Source organism: Cupressus sempervirens, chromosome 11 (genome assembly GCF_028749045.1).
Source record: "Cupressus sempervirens isolate cs-2001-9-10 chromosome 11, ASM2874904v1, whole genome shotgun sequence".
Classification (NCBI taxonomy): Eukaryota; Viridiplantae; Streptophyta; class Pinopsida; order Cupressales; family Cupressaceae; genus Cupressus; species Cupressus sempervirens.
Window position 1 is genome coordinate 572693328 of NC_143128.1, and position 23464 is coordinate 572716791.

At 35.2% G+C, this 23464-nt stretch overlaps 1 protein-coding gene across 2 annotated transcripts in view; it reads right to left on the bottom strand.

The window, feature by feature from the left end:
- The window catches only part of LOC149530929 (putative pectinesterase 53), an 83357-nt gene extending 79760 nt beyond the window's left edge, over positions 1–3597 (bottom strand). For both annotated transcript variants that reach the window (XR_016358585.1, XM_089809338.1), the window contains exon 1: positions 3309–3597. Coding sequence is in view for 1 of the 2 variants with exons in the window: in XM_089809338.1 (XP_089665464.1) it covers positions 3309–3445 (137 nt within the window). In the remaining variant the exon portion in view is untranslated. The remainder of the gene's footprint in view (positions 1–3308) is intronic.
- Between the last annotated feature and the right edge of the window lie 19867 nt (positions 3598–23464).

Genomic DNA, 23464 nt, shown 5'->3' on the forward strand with positions numbered 1-23464 from the left:
AATATAAGGAAAAAGAGAAAGGTGAAGGATCTAACAAACATGGTAAAGGGCTTAGAGAGAAACAGTATCTTTGGGATGTTACAAAAGATGTCAGTTCATTTATTCATTCCTCAGGAAAATCGTCGGAAACATTTCTGACTCAAACTATAACTGGTGAGAGATTCAAATGCCATTATAACTTCAAAGATTAAACAAAATGGGTGAACTATATGTTGTTTGTGATAAATCTTAATCTTTGATTCAAATACAAAATTAGTGAGCATATGTGGGATGCGTTTCTTTATAAATGCTAGAAGGTTAGCATCACCACTAGAATAATATTAATTGTGCTGGTGTTGTTCCTCATTACTATATATCTCTGATTGGTTTATAAGAAATAGTAATGAAAATTGGTACATTACATTTCAAGTCATCTGTTTGTCCAGAAACAAAGTACCAACTGAAACCATTCAGTAATAGCATGCAAACTGTTTGACTAAATGCCAATGACATGAAAGAAGGGAAATTTTAGGTTCAGTAATAAACAGGGTTATTACCAAGTCTGTGACAAGTTTTATCTAACCATGCATTAGAGGAAAGGACCCAGTACTTGAGTGCATTCCAGTGTTGTGATAGCAGTGGTCGATTTAACTCTCGCTCTTATTGATTTAATGTCCCAACTTTTTTGACAATATTGCACCAATAGTTGTGACTTTAAGGTTGTTATTGCTGATGCTGACAACCCATAGTTGAACGAAATGTGTCCCTTAGATCTAAAAAGTGACCAATGATGTGATTTTACATCAGCTGCCTAAGGGTAGATCTCCCTTTTGCATGATCATCACTATCTCATTTTTTGCGCTGTTTTGACCACCTTGGCAAAAAGCATGTTGATGTGCCCTCATATTTGATGATGTGGCCGTGACTCCTTAGTTATAACCAGGAGACTTTCCAACTAATAAGCTGCTCTAATAAACTGGGAGTGATTTGAAATTTCAATGCAAGATATTCAGATGTGTGACTTTGGGTGTTCAACTGCTAGGCTCTCTCCCCTAAATTCCATACCTTCACTATATAAAGTCTTGAAAGTTCACCCAATTAAAATGCTTTTACATAGATAAGAAAAAGTCAACTATGACTTAATGAAGAGCCCGAACTAGGATTGTACAGTCAAGAAAGAGCTTGTGGATCTTATCGAAGCCAAGAAAGCAGGTGCTGCATACATTTTAGGACACGCACATGTTAATTCCAAAAGCTCATCACATATATTAAAAGAAATATTGTGACAGATATTGCATATTCATGACGGCCAGCTGTTGCATTGAGCATCACTTGTATTTCACTAATTGAGGCGGGTTTAACTTAATATTTCTGACCAAAAAATTAAGACAAAGGCTGGCAGAAAAAACCCATTAGATATTTTATGCCAATATGCCAAGTTTAGCAAAGCTATCCTGTATATTATTTGTATTCATCAGAAAGCTGTCCTTCTAGAGATATTTTGCTAGAAAACAGTTGCATAAAAAGAGGCACCTCACCATGTTCTGCAGTACAAAAAGCAAGAGGGATAGCCAAGACTGATTCCATAATGATAATAGTTTGAGTTGTTCCTGTTCATGAAGAAAGTACTATGCAGAAAGATTAAATGCTCCAACTTACATTATACAACAAATGGAATTCTGAGAAACCTTTCTTCTGACTTATAGAGACCGTTGGACACATATCTTGCATATGATACATCATAATGCTTGAGACAGACTCTTGTCTGTTGGAAATGATGCATTATATTGTTTTCAAGACAAAGTGCTTGACTCAAACATAAAGAGGCAAGCTAAACCAGAGAGCATTCAGGTCTACAGTTATAGTACCAATAATGATGCAAAGGTAAGGGTTCAACTCTCAAAAACTTGTAAACATCTCAATGCCAGTCAGGCATATTTCATGACAATATGCTCAATGCCCTTCCCACAGACTCAACAAAAATGATCATACTATGAACTCCTTCTCAAGGAAGTCGCTTTAGCATGCAACACTTCAATTGGACAAGGACTCATCAAGGGAAGTATCCAAACAGCAATATTCTGCCACCCTTCACAGACTTAAAACTCCTCTTCACAGTGACACTTTGCTTTATAGGTCACAAATGCCAATTTATGGTTCCACGGTTTATCAAACTCAGATGACTTTAAGAACACCTTGTACCAGGCACTTACAGCATATTTACTCCTCAAACAACCTTCAGGAACACTGTCACCTTAGACTGTCCTGCTACTCACACAGACAGCACTGTCCCCGTAGTAGCCCTCGACCTCTGATTTTCTGACTATAACTTCTATTGCAGTGAAAAATGACCCAAAAGATAGACATTTCTAGATACCCATTACGGGGATACATGATGAATTCAAACTAATCATCAGCCTCCTTTGGGAGACTTTGTTCAACAAGGGACTGTTATCAGGCAGTCAAGGCTTAATTAGGCCTCCTTCACACAACAACTTACTAAATGTTTCCTTCCATCCTTCCATACTACGCCCATTTTGTTTACTAAATGTTTGATTTGATTCTTATATAATTGTTTTTGCTATATTTTACAACATAGAATTATTTCAGTAGAACCTACGCTCTTTTCTAAAGCTTCCACCACAAGGTACCATTTGAAACTTAAATTCTTTTGCATCGAAGCTAAACCCTATGATCCGCTCAAATACATACTTGCAGTCTACAAATAAAGCTATAAAAGTAATCAAAATTACAAGTCAAAACTTTGTTTTTCCTCTGATTCCTCATAGTAGGTGCCTGGTATGTTTGGATAGACAAGATTTAAAAGGCATACTTGTCCTACTCATATTGTTTCTGGCAATTTATAGAACCAGAGACTGTAGTGGACAATGTGGATGAGAGAAAAAAAAAAAAACCAAAGTTTACAGGAAAACTCTGCAACGATGGCAACTAACTTGCTTCAATCGTCTAATCAAATTCTGTCATTACCACATATATGGATGATAAATAATAGGCAGAGTTTGCAGATAAAACTTAAGATGCCCTGCCACAGCATATTTCTTTTTTAAATGAGACAAACAGAAACCAACTGTAACTATTATGGTTGCTATCACAAGCGGCAATAACAAAACTACCATGCGATCAATTAAAATTTTCGCCAAAAAAATTGAGGGAAACAATGTAGACGTGTCTTCGAAAACAAGACACAGTTGATAAAATCAAAATAAATCAAGCAATAGGTGAGAAACAAGGTGCACACATTGTAATGAAAAAAAAATGCGAAAACTTAAGGCATTTTGCAGATAAGCAGCACCACAGAAGGCGGTTACCTTTTAGAACTGAGAAATCGCCCACAACGAGCGGCAGATAAACAGCGAAAAGCACAAGTGCCCGATTTTGCCGTGCCCGCCAGACTCTTGACCAGCGCAAGCTGCTTGCTCGCCATCGGCAGGAGCTCATGCACCATGCTCCTCTTGCCTTTCACCAAGCCCGATCTCCTCTCCGTCCATGGGTAGGTGAAGCCAAATGTTCAGGAAGGATGTGCAAGAAGAGAGAAATAGGACAGAGAATTACACAAAGGTTTCATGCAGTTGTTAGGCTTATTCTGCGTGGAGCCACTCTCTAATTGTACTTGTGGTAGCTTGAACAACAGTTCCAAATACATCATAACATCGCGAACATCACGTCACGTCAGCAGTAGTTCTCTAATCCCATTAATTAAGGAAGCACTAAAAGGTTGCAAGAGAACAAGGATAAAGAAGAGCATCTCAAACACCTTCCCGACTAATCCATGGTATGATGATGAATGCAAGGCCACAAAAAAGAAATGTGAAGGGAAAAAAGAAAACAAAGCAATCATAAGAGAGTTCAAACAGCTGATCAAATCCTTTAAAAAAAAAATGTGATTAATCGAAAGAAGGAGCTAATCATGTTAGGAAAGCACAATTCTAAAGATTTTTGGAGGAAGCTACAACAAGCTAGAAAACAGGTTGGAAATAAAATTACGGATTCTCAATGGTTAGAGTGTGCAAAGACTCTTTATGAGAGACTAGAGGACGAAGTTTCACTTCCCACAACCACCAATTCAGATGAACTTTTTTCAGATGAAGACATTACTCTAGGGATAAAGAGATTAGCAGGTGGAAAAGCTCAAGATATCGATAGGTTGCAAGCTAAATTTCTAAAGTGGGGGACAAATCTATTGACTCCACACATCAGGTACATTTTTAACATGGTCACACAAGGCTACTTTCCCACGGAGTGGACCACTAGTGTTGTTATTCCTCTCCATAAGAGCAGAGATGTCAACAGCCCCTCCAACTACCGCACCATCATGATAAACCCACTACTAAGCAAACTCTACGAGAGTATGGTAAAACAGAGAATCAGTGGATGGGCGCAAAAAGAAGGGAAAAGAGTGATGGGACAGGCAGGTTTCAAAGCAAAACACTCCACCATTGATCACTGCATTACCCTAAGGTTCGTCATAGAAAAAACATGGGATAAACAAGGGGACAAGGCTTTTTTCTGCTTTATTGACTTTAAGAAGGCTTTCAACATTGTCCCTAGGGATAAGTTATGGAATAGGATGGAAGAATTAGAGGTCCCAATAGAATATAGAGATGTTGTTTATAAGCTTTATGAACAGGTTAAAATGAAAATTAAAACCAAAGAGGGCATGTCAGAATGCTTTGGCAGTGACATAGGGGTCAAACAGGGATGCCCATTGTCACCTACATTGTTTGGCCTCTATATTGACAAGTTAGAAGAGTGGCTAAACAAAACCAATAGAGAGGGAATTCAACTGGTTGATTATGTGATCAGTTTGCTTTTATATGCTGATGACCTCATTCTCATTGCTAAAATAGCACAAGTGTTGAGAGAACATTTGAAGAACTTAGAAACCTTTTGCACTGAGGTAGGGATGGAGGTCAACACTTCTAAGACCAAGATCATGGTCTTCTCCTTGAGGAAGAGAAAACAACAATGCACTTTCATATTTAATGACAAAACACTAAAAATTCTAGAAGAATACAAATACTTGGAGATAGATTTTCATTACCGGCTTAGTTGGGAAACATGCAAATCAAAAAGTATACAAGGGGGATGGAAGGCATCTTATCTTCTTCAAAACAGGTGTAGGACAGCAGAGTTATGGGATTGGAAGACTAAGAAAACCCTCTTTGGGTTGCTGGTGATACTAGTTATTTTATATGGCAACTAGGTATGGAGGAGCAGTGTATCAAATCATAAGTGACGACAAATTGAAAGGATTTAGAAACACTTCATCACAACTAATCTTAGAATCAAATCCACAGTCCCATATGAGATTATTTTAGCGGAGGCGGGCATGTTCCCGATCGAGGCTTCGACAATTGTTAGATTGCTAAGCTATCTAAAGAAGGTGAATAAAATGGATGCACATCACTAGCCTAGTAGGGTGGTTGACGAAGAATTGACTCGTCAGAAGAAGACATGGAAGAAACAAAACGATAAATGGTTCAATAAGTGGAATATTGACTACCAAGAATGCTCGAAAAACAAATTCTGAAATAAAAAAGTGGGTGGCAGGAAAATTCAGATCTATCATGTGGGCAAATCAGTTAGGTAGAAAAAAAAGCCTATTATGTCAAAGAATTTAACCCCACATACGAACATGACAACAAAGAATATTTAGGAGCAGAGATCAAAGGAAAGGCAAGAATCCTAATCGCTCAATTGAGATCTGGTTCCCATCGTTTGAGATGTGAAATTGGTAGATGGAAGGTCCCTAAGGAAGAATGGGAGGACATAATTTGTAGATTTTGCAATGAGGGTGTTGTGGAAACAGAGTGGCACTATCTAAAAGATTGTACGCATACAAAGACATTTGCAGCCAACACAAAGAAACATTAAAAGTAAACAACATAAAAGACCTTTTCGAAGGACCAAGACTCCTCAAGGGGGCCATTTTACGTATGCAGATTCACAACAAAAGAGACAGGCTGGAGAAATCTCATCAGATTGATTAGGAGTTCTATGCGAGTCCCTCAGGCTTATGGCCTCGTGGACATCATTAAAAATCTTTCATTCATTCTCTACGATGTCATCTTGAAAGGGGACAACATTCATAGTTTATTTGAAGGGGATAAAGTAGGCTCCTATTATTGGTTAAGATACATATCAAAAAATTAGAAATCCAAAAGATTAGAAATGGAAAGGAATTAGGAAATTACGTAGTGTGGTTGATCTCCGGTCCCTTAGACTGCTCTGGTCTCGTGGACATCATTAAAAAGCATTCATTCATTCAATCTTGGGGATGTGTAGGTGCTAACATTGTTGCTTATTTAAGCTCCTTCTTTTTCTACATAGTTTATTTTAATTCTTAAATAATAGTTGTTTTGTAAAAATATGAAAAGATTCAATATTAAGCAAATGGTCTTATGCATAAATTTTTTAAATATTATTGAAATTATATTTGTAGTTGTATATTTTTAAAAAAAATCTTAAAGTTAAGTTAGAGGCAAATAAATAAGAGATTAATAAAATTGTGAAAACATGTGTACTTTCTCAGCTCCATATTTAAAGCCCTCCTATTTTTTCAATGTTTCTTTTCAATTTTTAAGCACTGTTGCTCCACAAAAATAGGGGAAAATTCTAAATTATCATTTCCCTATCTATTTTTTTAATGTTTCTTTTCAATTTTTAAGCACTGTTGCTCCACAAAAATAGGGAAAGATTCTAAATTATCATTTCTTTATAATCAAAAAATTGCATGGGGACACTTCAATTGCTTAAAATTAAGTAGCATAGGGACATGGGGTAATTTTCCATGGGAACACTCCTACTGAAAACAAAGTTAAGTAGTTGCATGGGAAATAGGTTAGCTAACGAAAAAAAGTTTAGAAAATTCTAAACTTCGTGCGCAACACAATTCTCTATTGGCAGCAACGAAGTTTCTCTATAAAAAATTGATACCACTATGAAATGTGTATTAATGTAACTATATAGAATGTAGAAGTAGGTAATAATAAATATTAATAGTTAATACTTTATTACTAGCACTTGCGTCATAGGAGGTGTAAGGGAACAACCGATAGGCAACTTTGAATTTGACAATTTTGATAATTGTCAACTTATTAAGAGTTTGGATCCCTTTGTAGGCAAGAGCCTACAACACAATGGTAAATTGTGAGCCTCTTAATTAGGAGGTCTTGGATTCAAAACTACTCAAGCTTAACTAATAATTGAAATAATTAATCACAATAAATAATAATAATTAACCTTGGTTTCAATCTCTTATCAATAAAAAAAAAAAGAGTTTGGATCCCTTTGAAAATATTTTAATGATTTCACTAATTAACATTATTTTTTAAATATAAGTTGTTTGTCATGTATGATTTATTAGTTAAAGTTCGTTTTGGAGTGTTCTTTATCTTTGAATAGTTATTTTTTGTTGTACAATTTTGAAAGAAATCATATTATATAAGTAGAATTAGATTTTTTTTTGCAAATATAATATTTCACAAAATTTTGGGAAAGTGTCATTTGGGTTCATGATATTTGTTTTGTTTACATGTCCAATTAGTAAATATTAATTTAACATCAATACATTTGTCGTGGTATTTGAAATGCAATTTTAAAATTATAATATTTGGACATGGCATTGTATGTTATAAACAAATTTAAATCCAAATATATTTACCTTTAGCTACTAGATTATGCAATAAGGAGTAGCTAAAAACCTAGAAACTACTATTGAAAGTAAATTTGGGTCTTGGGAACAAGATTTGATGAGGTACCCAATCCAAACCAAATCTTTGTAAAGAGGAGAAATGGAGAAAACCACATAGGAAAATCCCTACTCCAAGAAGAGATGGAAAGAATGTTGAAAGAAATAGTGAAGGACTCCATAAGACTTCAATCTAAATAATTTCTCAAGAGATGGGAGTAAAATGGATGATCATGAAAAATACTAATGAAGCATGAAGAAGCTGCAAAGCTCTATCAAAAAGTAATTGTTTATATGAAGAACCTCTACTAAAATTTAATTGGCTAGGTAGAGAAGACTATAATCTACAAGAGTGCCCTTAAATGACACCATTTGAATCATGAGACACGCAGAAGCAAACAACTGAACAAAGATATAGATGACATGAACACCAAATCCTGAAGAGTTTATCAATCGAACATGGAAGGTTGCATCCAAAGTAGGAATGAAAAGAAGAGTGTTTATATGATAAATTACCCATCTCACCAAAATGCATAGATACACATCCACTACATCCACCTAGTACATAGGAATGAATATTGAATACCTTAGCTCACTCTATCAAACCAAGAAATTATAAGAACCAGTAAGAGAAACTCCCTCCCCCCCACCCCAAAAAAAAATGTAGACAAGGGTGAGGTAATAGGCAACTGAAGAAGTGGGTTAATAAGAATTGCATGTCAAGGAACCACAATCAAGATGCATAAATACATAATAGTGTACTACTGAGGTGATTTATCTTAGACAAGTCATGAGGCTAATGTCATAAAAGACAAACTTAATAGACAAAGGTAGACGGCAAACAAAGGCAAAAAAAAACCCCTATAGCACTTGATTAGAGTAGTGCATGTACAATAAGGTACAAGATATGGTAGATCCCAAGAATACAATAATCTATATGAGTGTCGTCATATGACACTACTCGAATCAGAAGGTAAAATAAGGCAAAACAACTAAAACAAAAGCACACATGGAAATATGACACTTCATCTTAGTGTGTTTGCAAAAATGTATATAATAGATGTCTACAAAAAAATCAAAGGACTTAATGCTAGTACAATAGATAGTACAACACATGTCGAGTTATTTGAAGCAAAAAAATTATCCCTACACCTAAAATAACAAAGATATCCACTAGAATGGAAAAAAAAGGAGGCACCCATAGTAAAAAATAAAAAATATAAATAAAAAAATTGGAAAACAATTAGCATCACTAGAAAAAACATTGAAATATCTTTCCAATGATATAAAGAATTCTCAAATCGGATATCAAATGCTCAAGATATGTCTCTCAGAGTGCAAAATAGAACTTCTAAATGTGATAGTAAAAAAAAATCAAAAATCAAAAATACTTGTACCATCACAATAGCTTGAGAACCAACGTTGTGACAATATCTCGTTTGTAAAAAATGAAGACCATATGCCTGAGATATGAGAAGAAATTGAAGGTAGGTCAAAATAGACCCATAAGGGCTAACAAGTGTGATGATGTAGGCATTGATGTCAACAAGTGATGAGCTCAAATTTGACCATCAAATGGTCATCGAGACAAAAAAACATCTAAATGCCAGAAAAAAACACCTTGCTAATAAATAACTTTTGGCATTAAATTTCCTCATGTGGCAAACAAAATGTCATTTTTTCCCGTGCATGCCAAAAAAATCTACCTTTTACAAGGGAATATATCACCTATCATTCTCAAAATAAAAAATGTTGTAGTGGTGGAGGGGCACCAACAAAGTATTTAATTTTCTCTTATTATGATCTTGAATTGGTTATTTGATAAAATTTGTACAAAATAACCATGAAGCAGTAAAATGGTGATAAAGGACAATATTCTTCCATCCTAATATGTTTGGAATGTTCTTGTAAAGTTGTAAAGTCATTTGAGTCAAATATTGTAGAAATTGTGAAATGCAACTTCTAAAAAGTCGTGAAAATACAAAATGGGAAATTTGATGGTCATAAGAGGAAGTTGAGTAGTTATAACTTCCACATGAAGTTGTAAAGGCTATTAAAACCTTGTAATGGTCTTTAATAGGCATGATGTAATGTTGGATAAGCATTGGAAATATTTTGGTATCATATTTACATTGTTTAAATATATTGTTTTGTTGTCTTGAAAGTTTTTTCTCTTTTTTTCAAGTCTTGTACGACCATGTACAACCTATAAACAAGTGTATTTATATAAGGGTAGTTTATTACTTTGAATAAGTTTTCCATTTTTTTTGGTTTGAGATGATTTTATGCAATATTGAGGAAGTTATCAAAATTTTGGTGAAAACTATTTGTAACTAACTAAAACTTTGATTCACAGTGACCAAGTTTGGGAAAACATTCGTAACTTTTTATTGCATCGTTGAATCTTGCTATAAATTGGAGACATGATGCATAATTAGCTATTCTAAAATATGAATTGTGGGATTGGCTTGATTATGAATATTTGAAGAGTTGTTGATGATTGTTTATGATTGTATTTTCATGATGAGAATAGAGTTTATTTCACATGTGTTAATGCCTCTATCATGTTGAAGAAATTGTGTTATCATTGAATTCTATGGTGGATTTGGGAGTTCTTGAAAAGGTTTAATATGCTTCCTTGCATCATGTAGCCTCCATAAAGGAGTCAGAGAACACTATGAAAATGCAAGTAGCCTTTACATCTCCCCACATGGAAAAAGTTTGTTGGTGCACGTCGGTAAATGTGGGGTCACTCGGATGGTGGAAGTGTAGAGCCTGTAGAATGAAGGGAGTGTTGGACAAAATGTGATCTCCAAACAAAATGCAGCTACAACCCATAAACACAGCTAGTGGAGGGGCCCACCCCTCAAAAAAATACATGCCCAAAAAACTCATAACCTCCAAGGCGCTTGCCTGTACTAGAAGTTGATAGGCACTGGAGTAAAGTGTGTCATCTAGGCACTTGCCAAAAAAAGGTGCAAAGGCTTTATCATTGTTGACAAGCCCAAGACCTTGCAATAACACAAGTACAACCTTCAAAGTGAGGCCCACTAGTTTGGAACACACTTGCATTGACAGGAGATGCAAGATGGTATGAGGCAGGAGGGCCCATACCCTACCTGCATGTGTTGATAGGGGTACTTATTAAATGGGTCCCCAAAATAATTATTGGAAAAAAATTTCCCCCTTCTACCAAATAGATGAATGCGCCCTGATAATAAAAATAATATTGAAACAAAAAAAAATGTCAATTTTTAAATATCATTGTTGTGTTAACCATACTTAGGTTGTACACCCTAGGTGAAAATGTTTTGCCACAGATTGCAACTTTGTCCAAAATAGACAAATTTTATATGAAAATAGGGGTTTATAGGTGCTATGAATCCAACCGTGAGGTCTGTTTTGGCCTAAGATGCTCTGACAAATAGCTCACCTTTGTATCCCAACCAAAAGACCTCTAAAAATAATGGATCTGAAAAATAAAGTCAAACCTCTTATAAAGAGAATAGGGGCATGAAATTTTGGAGCTCTGATACCATGTTGAAGTTGATGAAAGCTCAACCCACAAGTCCCAAGAATTAATGCATGCAAACACATGTCATAGAAAGAGAGGAACAAAGCTATGGAGAATAGAATTCACAAATCCATAAGAGAGGAGACATTCTTGATGTGCAAAATAGAAATTGGTATTCAATCAAAAAGTGTTAATTACAAAGAGAGATCAATCCTTATAAAAGGATATCAAAACCCTAATAGTAAACTAACCTAGATTACATGATAATAATTAATTAAAAATTAATTATATATGTCTAAAGTTTGGCTTAATTAAAATAGAATTAATAAGAAAACATCTTATTACTCTAATAAATATTCCCTTTCTTATATAAGTCATTTCCATTTTTTTTCTATCTATCTATCACTCTTTGACTAAAATCATCAAATGTAGTTACCTGATCATGACCTTGAGTAGTCATTCCATGATACCACCAATCATAGGCTGCATCTTCCAAGTGTAGACTTGCAATTTGAACAACATCACTCTCCTTCATGGGGTTAAGTGTGAAGAAGGTCTGTAATTTTTGTAGCCATGCTCTAGCTGAAATTTTATTTGTTCCATCAAAAGTAGGTGCTATAAACTTGCTTATTTTATTTTTGAGCTCTCTTCCACTTATGTCATGCTCCCTTCTGTACTCTTTCTTGGGCATCAAAGTGTTCATCATATCCACATATTCTCTAAAAGGAACTGAACTACAAAAGTCATCATCTAAGCCATTATAAGTAGCTCTTAATGTAATCAAGTTACCTGTAACCTCTTCCATAGGATTAATGGCTGGATTTGGTACTGGTGGCTCATCTGCAGGCAAGAAAATAGTTTTGGTTGATTTAGATGGTGTGGATTTCAGATTTCTTGGCTCCTCTGAAGTGCTCCCTTTCTCATTAATAGATGCAACTCCTTGTAGTTTTTCTGTCAATATTTGCAAAGCCTCTCTAGTTTCTGCCAAACTATCCACTGTTTGCTTCTGAGTATTTTGGATGTCTTGGAAGAATTTCTTTGCCATCTCATTTGGATCAGCCATACTTTTCCCTTCCTTGGATTTTTTACTTTTACTTTCAATTGGAGGTTTGATCAAAATTTCTTTATTCTTTTCTCGCTGCAAATATCTTTTTTCTCTTTCACTTAGTTGCATGCAAACATAAATTTTGACATGCAGCTGATTAGAAGCAACATGCAACCACCAAATTCACCAAGAACTAACATGCATATGATTAGAAGTAGAATGCAACCATAAATTTTGACATGCAAGATTTGGGTAGTTATCAAAACTGACATGCAAGATCTGGGTAGTTGTCAAAACTAACATGCAAGATCTGGGTAGTTGTCAAACTGACATGCAAGGTCTGGCTAGTTGTCAAAACTGACATGCAAACTTCTCCAACCACCAAATTCACCAAGAACTAACATGAAAATGATTAGAAGTAGAATGTAATCATAAATTTTAACATGCAACTGATTAGAAGAAACATGCAACCATAAATTATGACATGCAAAATCTGGGTAGTTGTCAAAATTGACATGCAAGATCTGGGTAGTTGTCAAAACTGACCTGCAACTTTTACAAACCCTCAGGCTGGAAAGATCATGGCTCTGATACCACTGAAATGTCCCTTTTCTGATTTTGTATGATATTTCCAATCTTCAATCAGATCTTTAAGATCAAACAACTAATATCACAAAGATCCTCCAAATTTCTCAAGAAACCCCAAATTGGGTATGCCAGAAATGGTGCCAAAAGCTTCACAGCTTCACCTATTATTAATAAATCTAAAAATGGCCATTTTTACAAATTTTTCAGCAGCATAACAGCCTACAAAATGACATTTCTAGATCTATATAGCCTTTACACAACAACTCACAAATGTAGGACAAAAACTATGCTCATCGGGCTCCCAAAATTAACACAAAAATGCTCGGAAACACCACAAAAACACTAATAAACTATCTCAGAAGTTTAATCACGTCCCAATACATATATTCAGCTCTATTTTAACAGCTTAAAGTCTGAAATACAGCAGCAACCAAAACTGATATGAAATGCTCAACTGAAAACACCAAACTCATGCAAAAAACACACCCAAAAATTCACAAATCTACACTGTTCAGCACAAAGGCAAACTCTGTATGAGCATGCACATAGAATGGCTTCAAACTCTCATCCTTAGCCTTCCTAGAAACCTGCAAACTCCCATTCTTGGGTCTCCCTGGAAACCTGCAAACTCTCGTTCTTGGGTCTCCTTCTCCACAGGTTTGGTAGCCTCTGAAGAATAACAAAGAATCAGCAAAAATCAAGTTCTCCTCCCTGCCCAAAATGCCTCCAAACCCCTTAAAAGAGGCCATAACTGTAACTCACATCCAAGAGAGGTTAATGAAACATATTTTAATAATAATTTCATTTATTAGTCCAACGGTTTCCAAAGATTAACCCCCCTTTTTCCGAAACTTCACTTTCTTGGGCCTGCCTGTCTTAGCAAAGATTATTATTTTTTTATTATTTGAAAAGGGGACATGACATTCTCTATGTTTTTGTGTTAAGAGTGTTATATTTACGGTCTTAGGAAGTGCATTTTCATGGCACCATAGACAACACCTAATATATGACCCTCCAAAGAGACTCAATATGGTTTCCAAATCTACCATTAAAAATGTCTTCATCACACATATTCCAAGTGAACCATATCATTTCAATAGAAAGAACATACCAAACTGAACTGCTACTGATTTTTAGGCCTAAGAACTTTCAAGTTAGTAAGTAAGTTGAAACAATGGTGCAAAAATAGGCCAAAAATAACCCAAACTTTCTTGGCAAAGGAAAGTCAAAGAAAATATGGAAAATAATAACATAGGTTTTGCAAAAGGAACAAATATGAACATCTCCAATGGCTTTTTAATAGGTAGTTTATGTAGGAAGAAGCACCACATGAAGCAGGGATTCTTGGGTTCAACAAGTCTATGCCACAAGTTAGTAAGGTGTTTGCTCCAATCTGATGGGTCTAAGGTTCATGCTCTAATGGGAGTTAAGATGTTCAATGACTTCTTGGCTATCGTGAAGGATTTTGTATACAAGTTTGACTTTAGTGTTGGGAAGACTGGCACCATTAGGCCCACTTAAGGGACAATATTTAGTCCTTTAGAAAATTTAACTTGTTGCATGCTTCTCTCATCATAGTATGTGTTCTTCAATGTGATTGAGGAATACCAAATATATGTTGCAGTTCCTACCAATCGATAATGCTAGCCCAGCTTCTTGCATAGCAACCCTAAAAGAGAGCCAATGGCTTATCCCCATGCTTGAGATTCCACCATATTGATTTTTCTCCACAGAGCTTGTTATTCTCATCAATGCAATTGTTATTTTTTATTAACTTCCTAACATGCTCCCAAATTTTCAAAATGGCTTTGAATGCACTGATTCCTATGAATTTGATTGCAAAATTACCAGATAATAAGTCATTAATATGGAGACCCTTCCAGGATGAGGTATTATCAAGATTGGCCCTAGCTATATTGTTTCTAACCAGCACCTTCCAAGGCTCTTCCTCTAGGGTAGCTTTGGAAATCCACTTGATGACAAGAGTAAGCCCTTGTGTTGTAAGGTCTTTCAACCCCAAACCCCCCACTCTCCTTACCCATAGTGCCTGAGATTATTTGTGTTCCATTTGCTGAATTTTCTCTCAAATTTTCCCTTAATCCAGTCCCACATTCCTTGTAAGTTGGGATTGACTAAAAATGGGATACCTAATTATTGTACTTGATGATTAGGGTTTCCCCTTGCAAGATCCAGGCTGTTGCACTAGCTAGGAGGTTGATCTACCCAATCTAGCATAGTTGATTTAGGCAGTGACATCTTTCTTGCTGAGATTATATTCATGTATCATGTACCTTGCCAAGAAAATTATTTTATTAATTTAAACCTACTCTACAAATTAACCACTTACCATCCAACATATTAGTCCCTTATCAGTGAATATAGAGTTAGCATAACCATATCCAAATATCTATAAAACATTAAATGAACCCTATTATCTAAAATAATTTGATGCCTAACAACAAATTTCCTAATATTTTATAATAAAATTGTCTTTTTAGATCCCATTTTATGTAGCTAAGATTCATATTATTTTTAATCAAATTATTCATGTCCTTAACAAAAAAGCATTAAGAATAAAATTATAAAATTATCACAATTCCTAAAAATCACTTCTGCTCTGCTATAATGACGAAAAAAGTGAAGTTTCAAACAAAACCCAGTCACCCCATTTTGAGATTCGCAGCATAACAGCAGAAGACTTATCCACAACCTCCCTTGGTAATTAAAAACAAATTTGATGCCCTTTCATAGCAAAACTTAGATCAAGAAGAAATTCATGATGCAGATCAAAACAAATTTGAATCTTTCGTCAGACAACATACCAAACGTAACTTTGAAATGTGCGACACTCAAACCCTCAAAAAAGAAGAAGGCTGGGATTTGGTGCATAGGAAAAGAAAGAAGCCTCAAATTTGGCATGAACAAGAAGGATTGTGAGAAAAAAATTAGAAACAATTTTTTTTAACTATCATACCAAATATGTGCCAAAACCAGTGGATAATCCGAGTGACAAGTCAGGAAAAAATCTCATCCAAAAGGAGCAACCACAAAGGCCACGATGGATCTCCAAAGTCAATGCCATCCCTCTAGGGCAGGGTCTGAGAAAGTTCCCCAAAAAATGAAGGCTCCACCAAAGCATTCACTGGATAGGAATTCACGAATTAATAACTCCATTAAAGAAGAATCACTGTATATCCCGCCACACCGAAAGATAGATCTAACAGCATGTTAAGGAAGAACAGTAGAAAGGACACAACAAAGTTTCTCAGACAAGAGTACAAAATGTGACGAAGTAATCATCAACAATCCACATAGTGAAAGAAGGTGGATGGAATGTAAGGATAAGGGCATCTACATGTATTGGAATGGTCTGTCAAGGAAAAGATCCAGGCTGGTAGGCATTATATCTAAGATTTGGGGTGACAAGGTAAGTACTCTCAACCCATTTGCAAATAAATTTTGGTTTATTTTATGTCGACATGCATAGGATAAAGAGGAAATTTTGAAAATAGACCTTCTCTTTTATAAAGGATACCACATTAAATTTCTAAACTAGAAACCTAACTTTAACAAAAACTATATTAATAATATTGAAACCATCAAATGGATGGAGAGCATAGAAATCCTGTTAGAATTAATGGAGGAGACCACTATTTAAAGAATTGGTAACTCTTTAGGTACCATAATTGGATTTGAAGAGAATCGAAATAAATCCAATAAAATCAGGGTTTTGGTTAAAAATGATCAAAACAATCCGGTCAGAAAGAAGATCATCACAAACAGATCCATATACAATTTAACCTTCAACGAATATTTAGGAGAAATACTAAAAATTGTAGATGCAGACTTCTCAAATTCTTGTATCAAAAATAATATTAAAGATCAAATAACCATTAAAAAGAGACTAGGCAAAATAGTAGAAAGGAAGGAAGAGGCTATAATAAAACCCTCAAAACTCAAAGAAGCTCTGAATGAAGAAATAGAAGCAAAATTTCTTGAGAAAGGGGATACAGATTATACATCAGAGCCAATAAATAATAAGATGGATCTAGATAGAACAAAGGAAACAGAATGGAAGGACAATATTAGCTACTAGCATTCACTTAATAAATTCAAGAAATGTAAGGATTGTCAGATGGAAAAAGAAGTCATTAAAGAAATGGACTTGAATATTATCAAATTAAACAAGCTCCTTCATGAAACACTCTTGATTCAAAATGATTTAATTGATCAAAGTATATTAGCAGAAGAAATACATAAGGAACATAAAGGGAAAATGATTCAAATCACAGAAATAAGGGAAACATCAGGAGTTTGTGAAAGTCAAAAAAAGGATCAACAGCAAGAAGCTGACTTAGATCATTGCGAGAATAATAAACTAATACAAACAAAGAAAACATCAGATAGAAGAATAGAACAAGAACCAAAAACACCGCTAGGAAAGGCTATTCATGAAAGAGTAACAAAGCAAGCGGTCATCATCCCACCATCAGACTTTGCCTAGTGGGAAAACATTACCATCAGGAAGAAAGGGAAAAAGAAAAGTTATAAGTTTTGGAAAACACCTAATGATGGGAAAGACATGTTTGCAGCAAAAACAGAGAACACTGGATCAGCATTAAGAGAATCATTACTTTCAGCAGAAATAGTTCAAAATTGGGGGAGTGAGTCTATAGAAAGTCCAAACAAAAAAGATTGTTTTAAAGAGGATGAGGTAATAAAGGACAAGGAACAACAAATCAACAAAAATCTAATTAAGGAAATCATCATGGAAGAAAACCAGGAGGGTGAGGTGTCTATTATTGCAGAAAAGGTATTAGAAGAGCAAAATATTGAAAAAATTGGTATAGCAATGAATCAGGAAGGAATGAAAACACCAATTTGTGGAAAATTAAAATAGAAACATGGCAAGAAATCACTAAAAGAACTCAGAGAGGTTGCAGGGCTAGTCAAGGATCAGACAAATTTTTTTTATATTCTTCACAATGGGAAGGGGAAGTTCCTTCCCAAGGAGCAATGAAAATCACAACCTGGAATGCTAGGGGCCTAAATGCCCCTAGCAAAAAATGCTTGTTAAAGCATAATCTCACCTTATTTGATTCAAATATTACATTATTACAAGAGACTAAATTAAATAAAGAAGAAGGGAAAAAGCTGAGCCAGAAATTAGGAAAATGGAAATCAGAATTTTAGTAGGCACAGGGGGCCTCAAGAGGATTGGGTATAATATGGAACCCTAGGCTAATCAATGTTTAAGTATTTCCCTCACAAACAAATTGGATGGGAGCTAGAGTTGTTAGTACAAAATCTAACTTACAGACAATTATAATTAATGTTTATGGATTGACACCTATAGAAGACAAGCTTGCAGTTTGGAATATGATCAGCTCCTTTATCAACTCTTTATCACTAGAAATAGTCATTATAGGAGGAGACTTTAATGCGGTCTTAAGCAAGAAAGAAAAATAGGGAGGCAGTAATCAAATAAGCAAAGCAATGTAAGCTTTTAAAAAGTCAATTTAGAAAGACTCTCTCATGGATATAAAAACAAAGAATGACATATATACTTGGAAAAATAGAAGGAAATGATTCTATTATATAGCAGAAAGACTGGACAGATTTCTTCTGAAAGGAGATCTTGGCACAAATAATTTGATTAATGCGAAAATTCTACCTATGGCCGAATCAGATCACTTCCCAGTGAAAATAGAAATCAAAGAGCAGATCAAACCTAGCAAAAACCCCTTTAAATGTGAGAAAATGTGGTTTATGGATAAAACTTGTATGGATCAGATTAGAGGATGGTGGCAGGAAGACCAATTTGAGGCTTCAAAAATGTTTTGCCTGATCTCCAAACTGAAAAGCATAAAATAATTTTTTTAAAAATGGAATAACTTACATTTTAAAAACATCTTTAAAGAAAAACTTGAAATTGAAGAAAACATGAGTAAACTAAATAAAGAGATCCTTCTGAAAGGAATGAATAACGAATCTTACCAATTAGAAAAAGAGTACCTCTTAAAACACGAAGAAATTCTAGCTAAAGAAGAAATATTCTGGAGACAGAAATCTAGAGAAAAATGGCTCCTAGAAGGGGACCGGAATACAATTTTTTTTCATAATAGCACTATTAACAATAGAAACTATAAAAACATTTCTAAAATCAGGAATCTAGAGGGGGAGCAAACTGAGAATCCAGAGGAAATTGTTGATACATTCATCAAGTATTTCTATGATATACTCAACAATTTTGACTCATCAAACAAATTTGCACAAGATGAGATGTTAAAACACATCCCCAAGCTAATCTCAGAAGAGGACAATAAATTTCTAAACAAACCTTTTACCCTCCAAGAGGTGAAATCCGCATTGTTCAGCATGAACCCGGATAAATCTCCAGGTCTAGATGGCTTTCAAGCCTTCTTTTTTCAACAATGTTGGGACATTCTAGGAGAGGAATTGTGGAAAGCCTTAGAAGCCACATGTAAGGGAGGAGCAATTTTAACATAAATTAATCATACGTTTCTCACTCTCATTCCTAAAAATAACGAAAGTGTAGTGCCCGGGGACTTCAGGCCTATTGCTTTATGTAACACTATATATAAAGCATTCTTAAAAATCTTAGCTAATCATCTCAAAAGCTTCCTTCCTAAACTCATTTCAGAGGAGCAAACCAAATTTGTCCCTGGTAGATCCATACCAGATGGCATATCGATTATACAGGAAACCATCCATTCAGCAATAAAAAACAAGGAAGCCTGTATGTTGCTTAAACTAGATATCCAAAAAGCATATGATAAGGTAGATTGGAGATTCCTCTGTAAAACCTTAGAGGCATTTGGCTTTTCCAAACAATGGATCAACATTTTTTTTCAATGTATCTCAACTCCTAAAATTTTGATTCTCATTAATGGAACCCCGAAAGGTTTTTTCAATATCTCAAGGGATATTAGACAAGGAGACCCAATCTCCCCATTCTTGTTCATCATAATGGCGGAGGCATTTGGAAGGGCAATCAAGGTAGCATAAGAGGCAAGTAAAATCAAAGGAGTGAAATTCACAAATGAAGTTGATAACACTACCCACCAACAATTTGTTGATGACACTATACTAGCTGGAATTAGAACCTTACAAGAGGCAGACCAGATACAAATCATCTTGGAAACATATACAAAAGCATCCAAACAAATGATCAATGTTGAGAAATCAGAAATCTTTTTCCTAAATACAAAGGTAGAAGTCAAAGATCAAATTTGTCAAAAATTAGGATTCAAGAAAAGGCAATTTACCATTCAAATACCTAGGAATCTACCTTGACAAGAGTACACTTTTGAATCCAGGATGGGAACACATCCTCAGGAAAATTGATAACCATACTGAATCTTGGAAAGGAAGATGGTTAACAAAGGTAGGGAGAACAACAAAGATCAAAGCAGTCTTAGAAGCTATCCCATCCTACCAACTCTCATGTTTACATTTGCCCAAAAATATCAACGCTAAATTGGAAAGTAAACTACGAAACTTCTTTTGGAAAGGATTAGAGGACAAGCAAAAAGTAGCCTTAATTAGCTAGAGTAAAACATGCAAACTGAAAGAATTTGGTGGATTGGGAATACAAATTTTAGAATGGCAGAATGAAGCATTAGGTGCCAAACAAGTTTGGAGACTCTATCAAGAAAGGGAAAGGAAATGGGCTAAAATATTCTTTAATAAATATATTAGTCCCTTAGACAAAACTTCATTATTCAGAATAAAATCCCCTCCCAAAGAATCTACAAGTTGGAATTTTCTTATGAATAATCGTAGTTTGATTTCCAAATACCTCACTTGGGACATAAGGACTGGAAACGAAACATTGTTCTCAGAAGACTCATGGAATGGAAATCCCCCTCTGATAGGGGCAGAGTTTTCTCAAGAAACGATATCTATCCTTAAAACTTTATGGGGAACCAAGGTGAAAAATTATTTCGAAGAAATTGACTCAGACATAGGTAAGATATGGAAATGGAAATCGTTATCAGATTGTGATATTAACTAGGAAGATAAGGAGAAATTGGAAGACTTTCTAAAGAACACAACTATTATACTTAAAAATAGGGAGGACAAGTTAATATGGGCTGCATCAAAAGATGGGATATACAAAGCTAAAGAAGGATACAGAATGATCACCAATTCATAGAAATGGGAAAGTAGTACCCTCCCCTTGAATCTATGCTGGGATCCAGCTGGACTTCCTAAAGCAACAATGTTTCTCTGGGCATCCATGCAAAAGAGAATACTAACAGCTGATAGAATTTAGAAAATGGGATTTGAAGGGCCATCTAGATGTACTCTTTGAAAAGAGGAGGAAGAAAATGCAGAACACCTCTTATACACATGCAAATTTTCTTAGGAATGTTGGAGGTGGCTTCAAAGTAAATTTAACTGGTCCTCTCTATTAGTAGGTAAGTGGGTAGATCACTTATTAAGTTGGCCTAAAGATGATCCAAAGAAAACCTATGAGAAATTTTGGAACATCTCTCCGGCTATTGTTCTTTGGGAAATCTGGAAAGAACATAATCGCCTAATTTTCTTAGATCAATGTCTATCAGAACAAGCCCTCTTTACAAAAATAGAAGTAGCAATTTCGAAAGTGACGAACAATGATCTCAAGAAGAGACCTAGAGAAGACGGATCTTTCTCTGAATGGGATGCAGAAATTAAAAAATGATGGACACTATTAATTAATCCTCCCCTCTACTATAAAAATAAGAATGACTTAGCTAGACTCAAGTGTAAATGGGAACCTCCCCCACCAGGATGGATGAAGTTGAATTTTGATGGGGCATCAAGAAGAAATCCAAGTAAAGTGGGAATTGGATGCATTATATGGGATGAATCAAGTGATTGGATTATTAAAACATCTAAGTCTCTAGACATGGTATCAAATAATATTACCGAACTTGAAGCAGTAGAAGAAGGAATTAACCTATGCATTAAACTTAATATTAAAAAACTTATTATAGAAGGGGACTCCCAAATCATTATTAATGCTCTTAGGATGGGAACTATCCCAAACTGGGTGTTAAATTCCAAATTAGAAGCTATCATCAAATCTCTTTTGGCATTTGAAGAAATAAGATATGTGCACATTTATAGAGAAGGCAATGAGGAGGTTGATATATTAGCCAATCTAGGCATCAATGGTTTTAATACTCTAATATTTAATCATAACTTTAAACCTTCTTCAACTTCAGTATAATCATATTCTTTCAAGCTCCTACACATATAATGATTTCACATGTTTTGGGCAGAGTACTAATACTGTGGAAATCTCTCACTTAAGTAAAACAATCCTTTCTAAATGATGAATTTGCAAGGAATGACATTATTTATTCAAATGCCTTCACCATTACTAGGCATCTAGAAATTTTGATTTCACCTATTTATTAGTAGATTAGGGGCTATACTACTTTTCACCTTAGTTTGAGTTTGGCTCTTTCCAATAGACAGGTAGCGGTCTGGTCAGGGTGTTATGGATTCCAATATATGTCTATTTCATGCTTTCAAAAATTGCACCATGGCCTTTTGTGGGTCGATTACACCAGAGCGTTGGAATCATATGTTAAGACCCATATATGATATGAGTCATGTAGCAGTTAGTCGAGCTTTAGGAGAGGGAGTTTTCAGTCATGAATACTCATGGAGGATCAATAGCGAAATTGTTGGGCTCTGGGTAGGTTGCTTGGCTAGGGCGGGGGTAGAAAAATGGGATATCATCAGGATTACTCATAATATTTTTGAGCCCTGTTGGTTAGTTGGGTTGGAAAATGCTGTTGCAAACATTGATGCTCGGCTTCATATCCCTCTCCCAGAGGCTTACATGGAATTTGATGTGAACAGCCCCAAAATTGGAAGGAGTTCGAGACGCCCATGCATGATAGTCAGGGATAATGTCTAGTTTTTTAGAGAGTGGATGCGAATGGAGGTGAGTATCAACTTCCTGTTAAGGTGGAGGGGAATTGTCGAAGACCCTGAAAGGGACTGGTTAACCAATTACCTGCGGATGTACGATGCCTACATTCATCCAGATGTAAACTCTAACAATCTAGAGGAGGTGGAATTCTGCTTGCCGAATTATGATAGAACTAGTAGGGGAAGGTCAACATATGAGTTCCCCCTAGGATCCAAGGCAACTACTCTGCATGAAGCTACAGAAATCATTATGGTTTTCAAGAAGGCATGATACTAAGATGTTATTGGGTCATTTTGTATAATACTCCGACCCAAAATTTTGGATTTTAGTGATCTTTTAATTATGGGTATTCTTGTAGATAGCAACAGTCACTATAAATTAGTCAAAATAGCTTGCAGGGCACATTTTAATAAAGTGTCCATATTAATACTTATCAGGGATTATTTTGTTACTGTATATATCAATCTATATTAATGAAATGGTTTATAGATAAAATTTAGCCTCGTTATCTGAGTTTAGATTTGACATGATTTATGTTATCATTTCGGCTCCATTAGTTTAGTTTTAGATCTAATTTTGTTTATTGCAACCCTCCATTTCTGGTTTTCACGCATAAAAGCATTATCTTTAGAGCTTATTTTATCAGTGTATAAATCTAAAGATTGGGTGCCC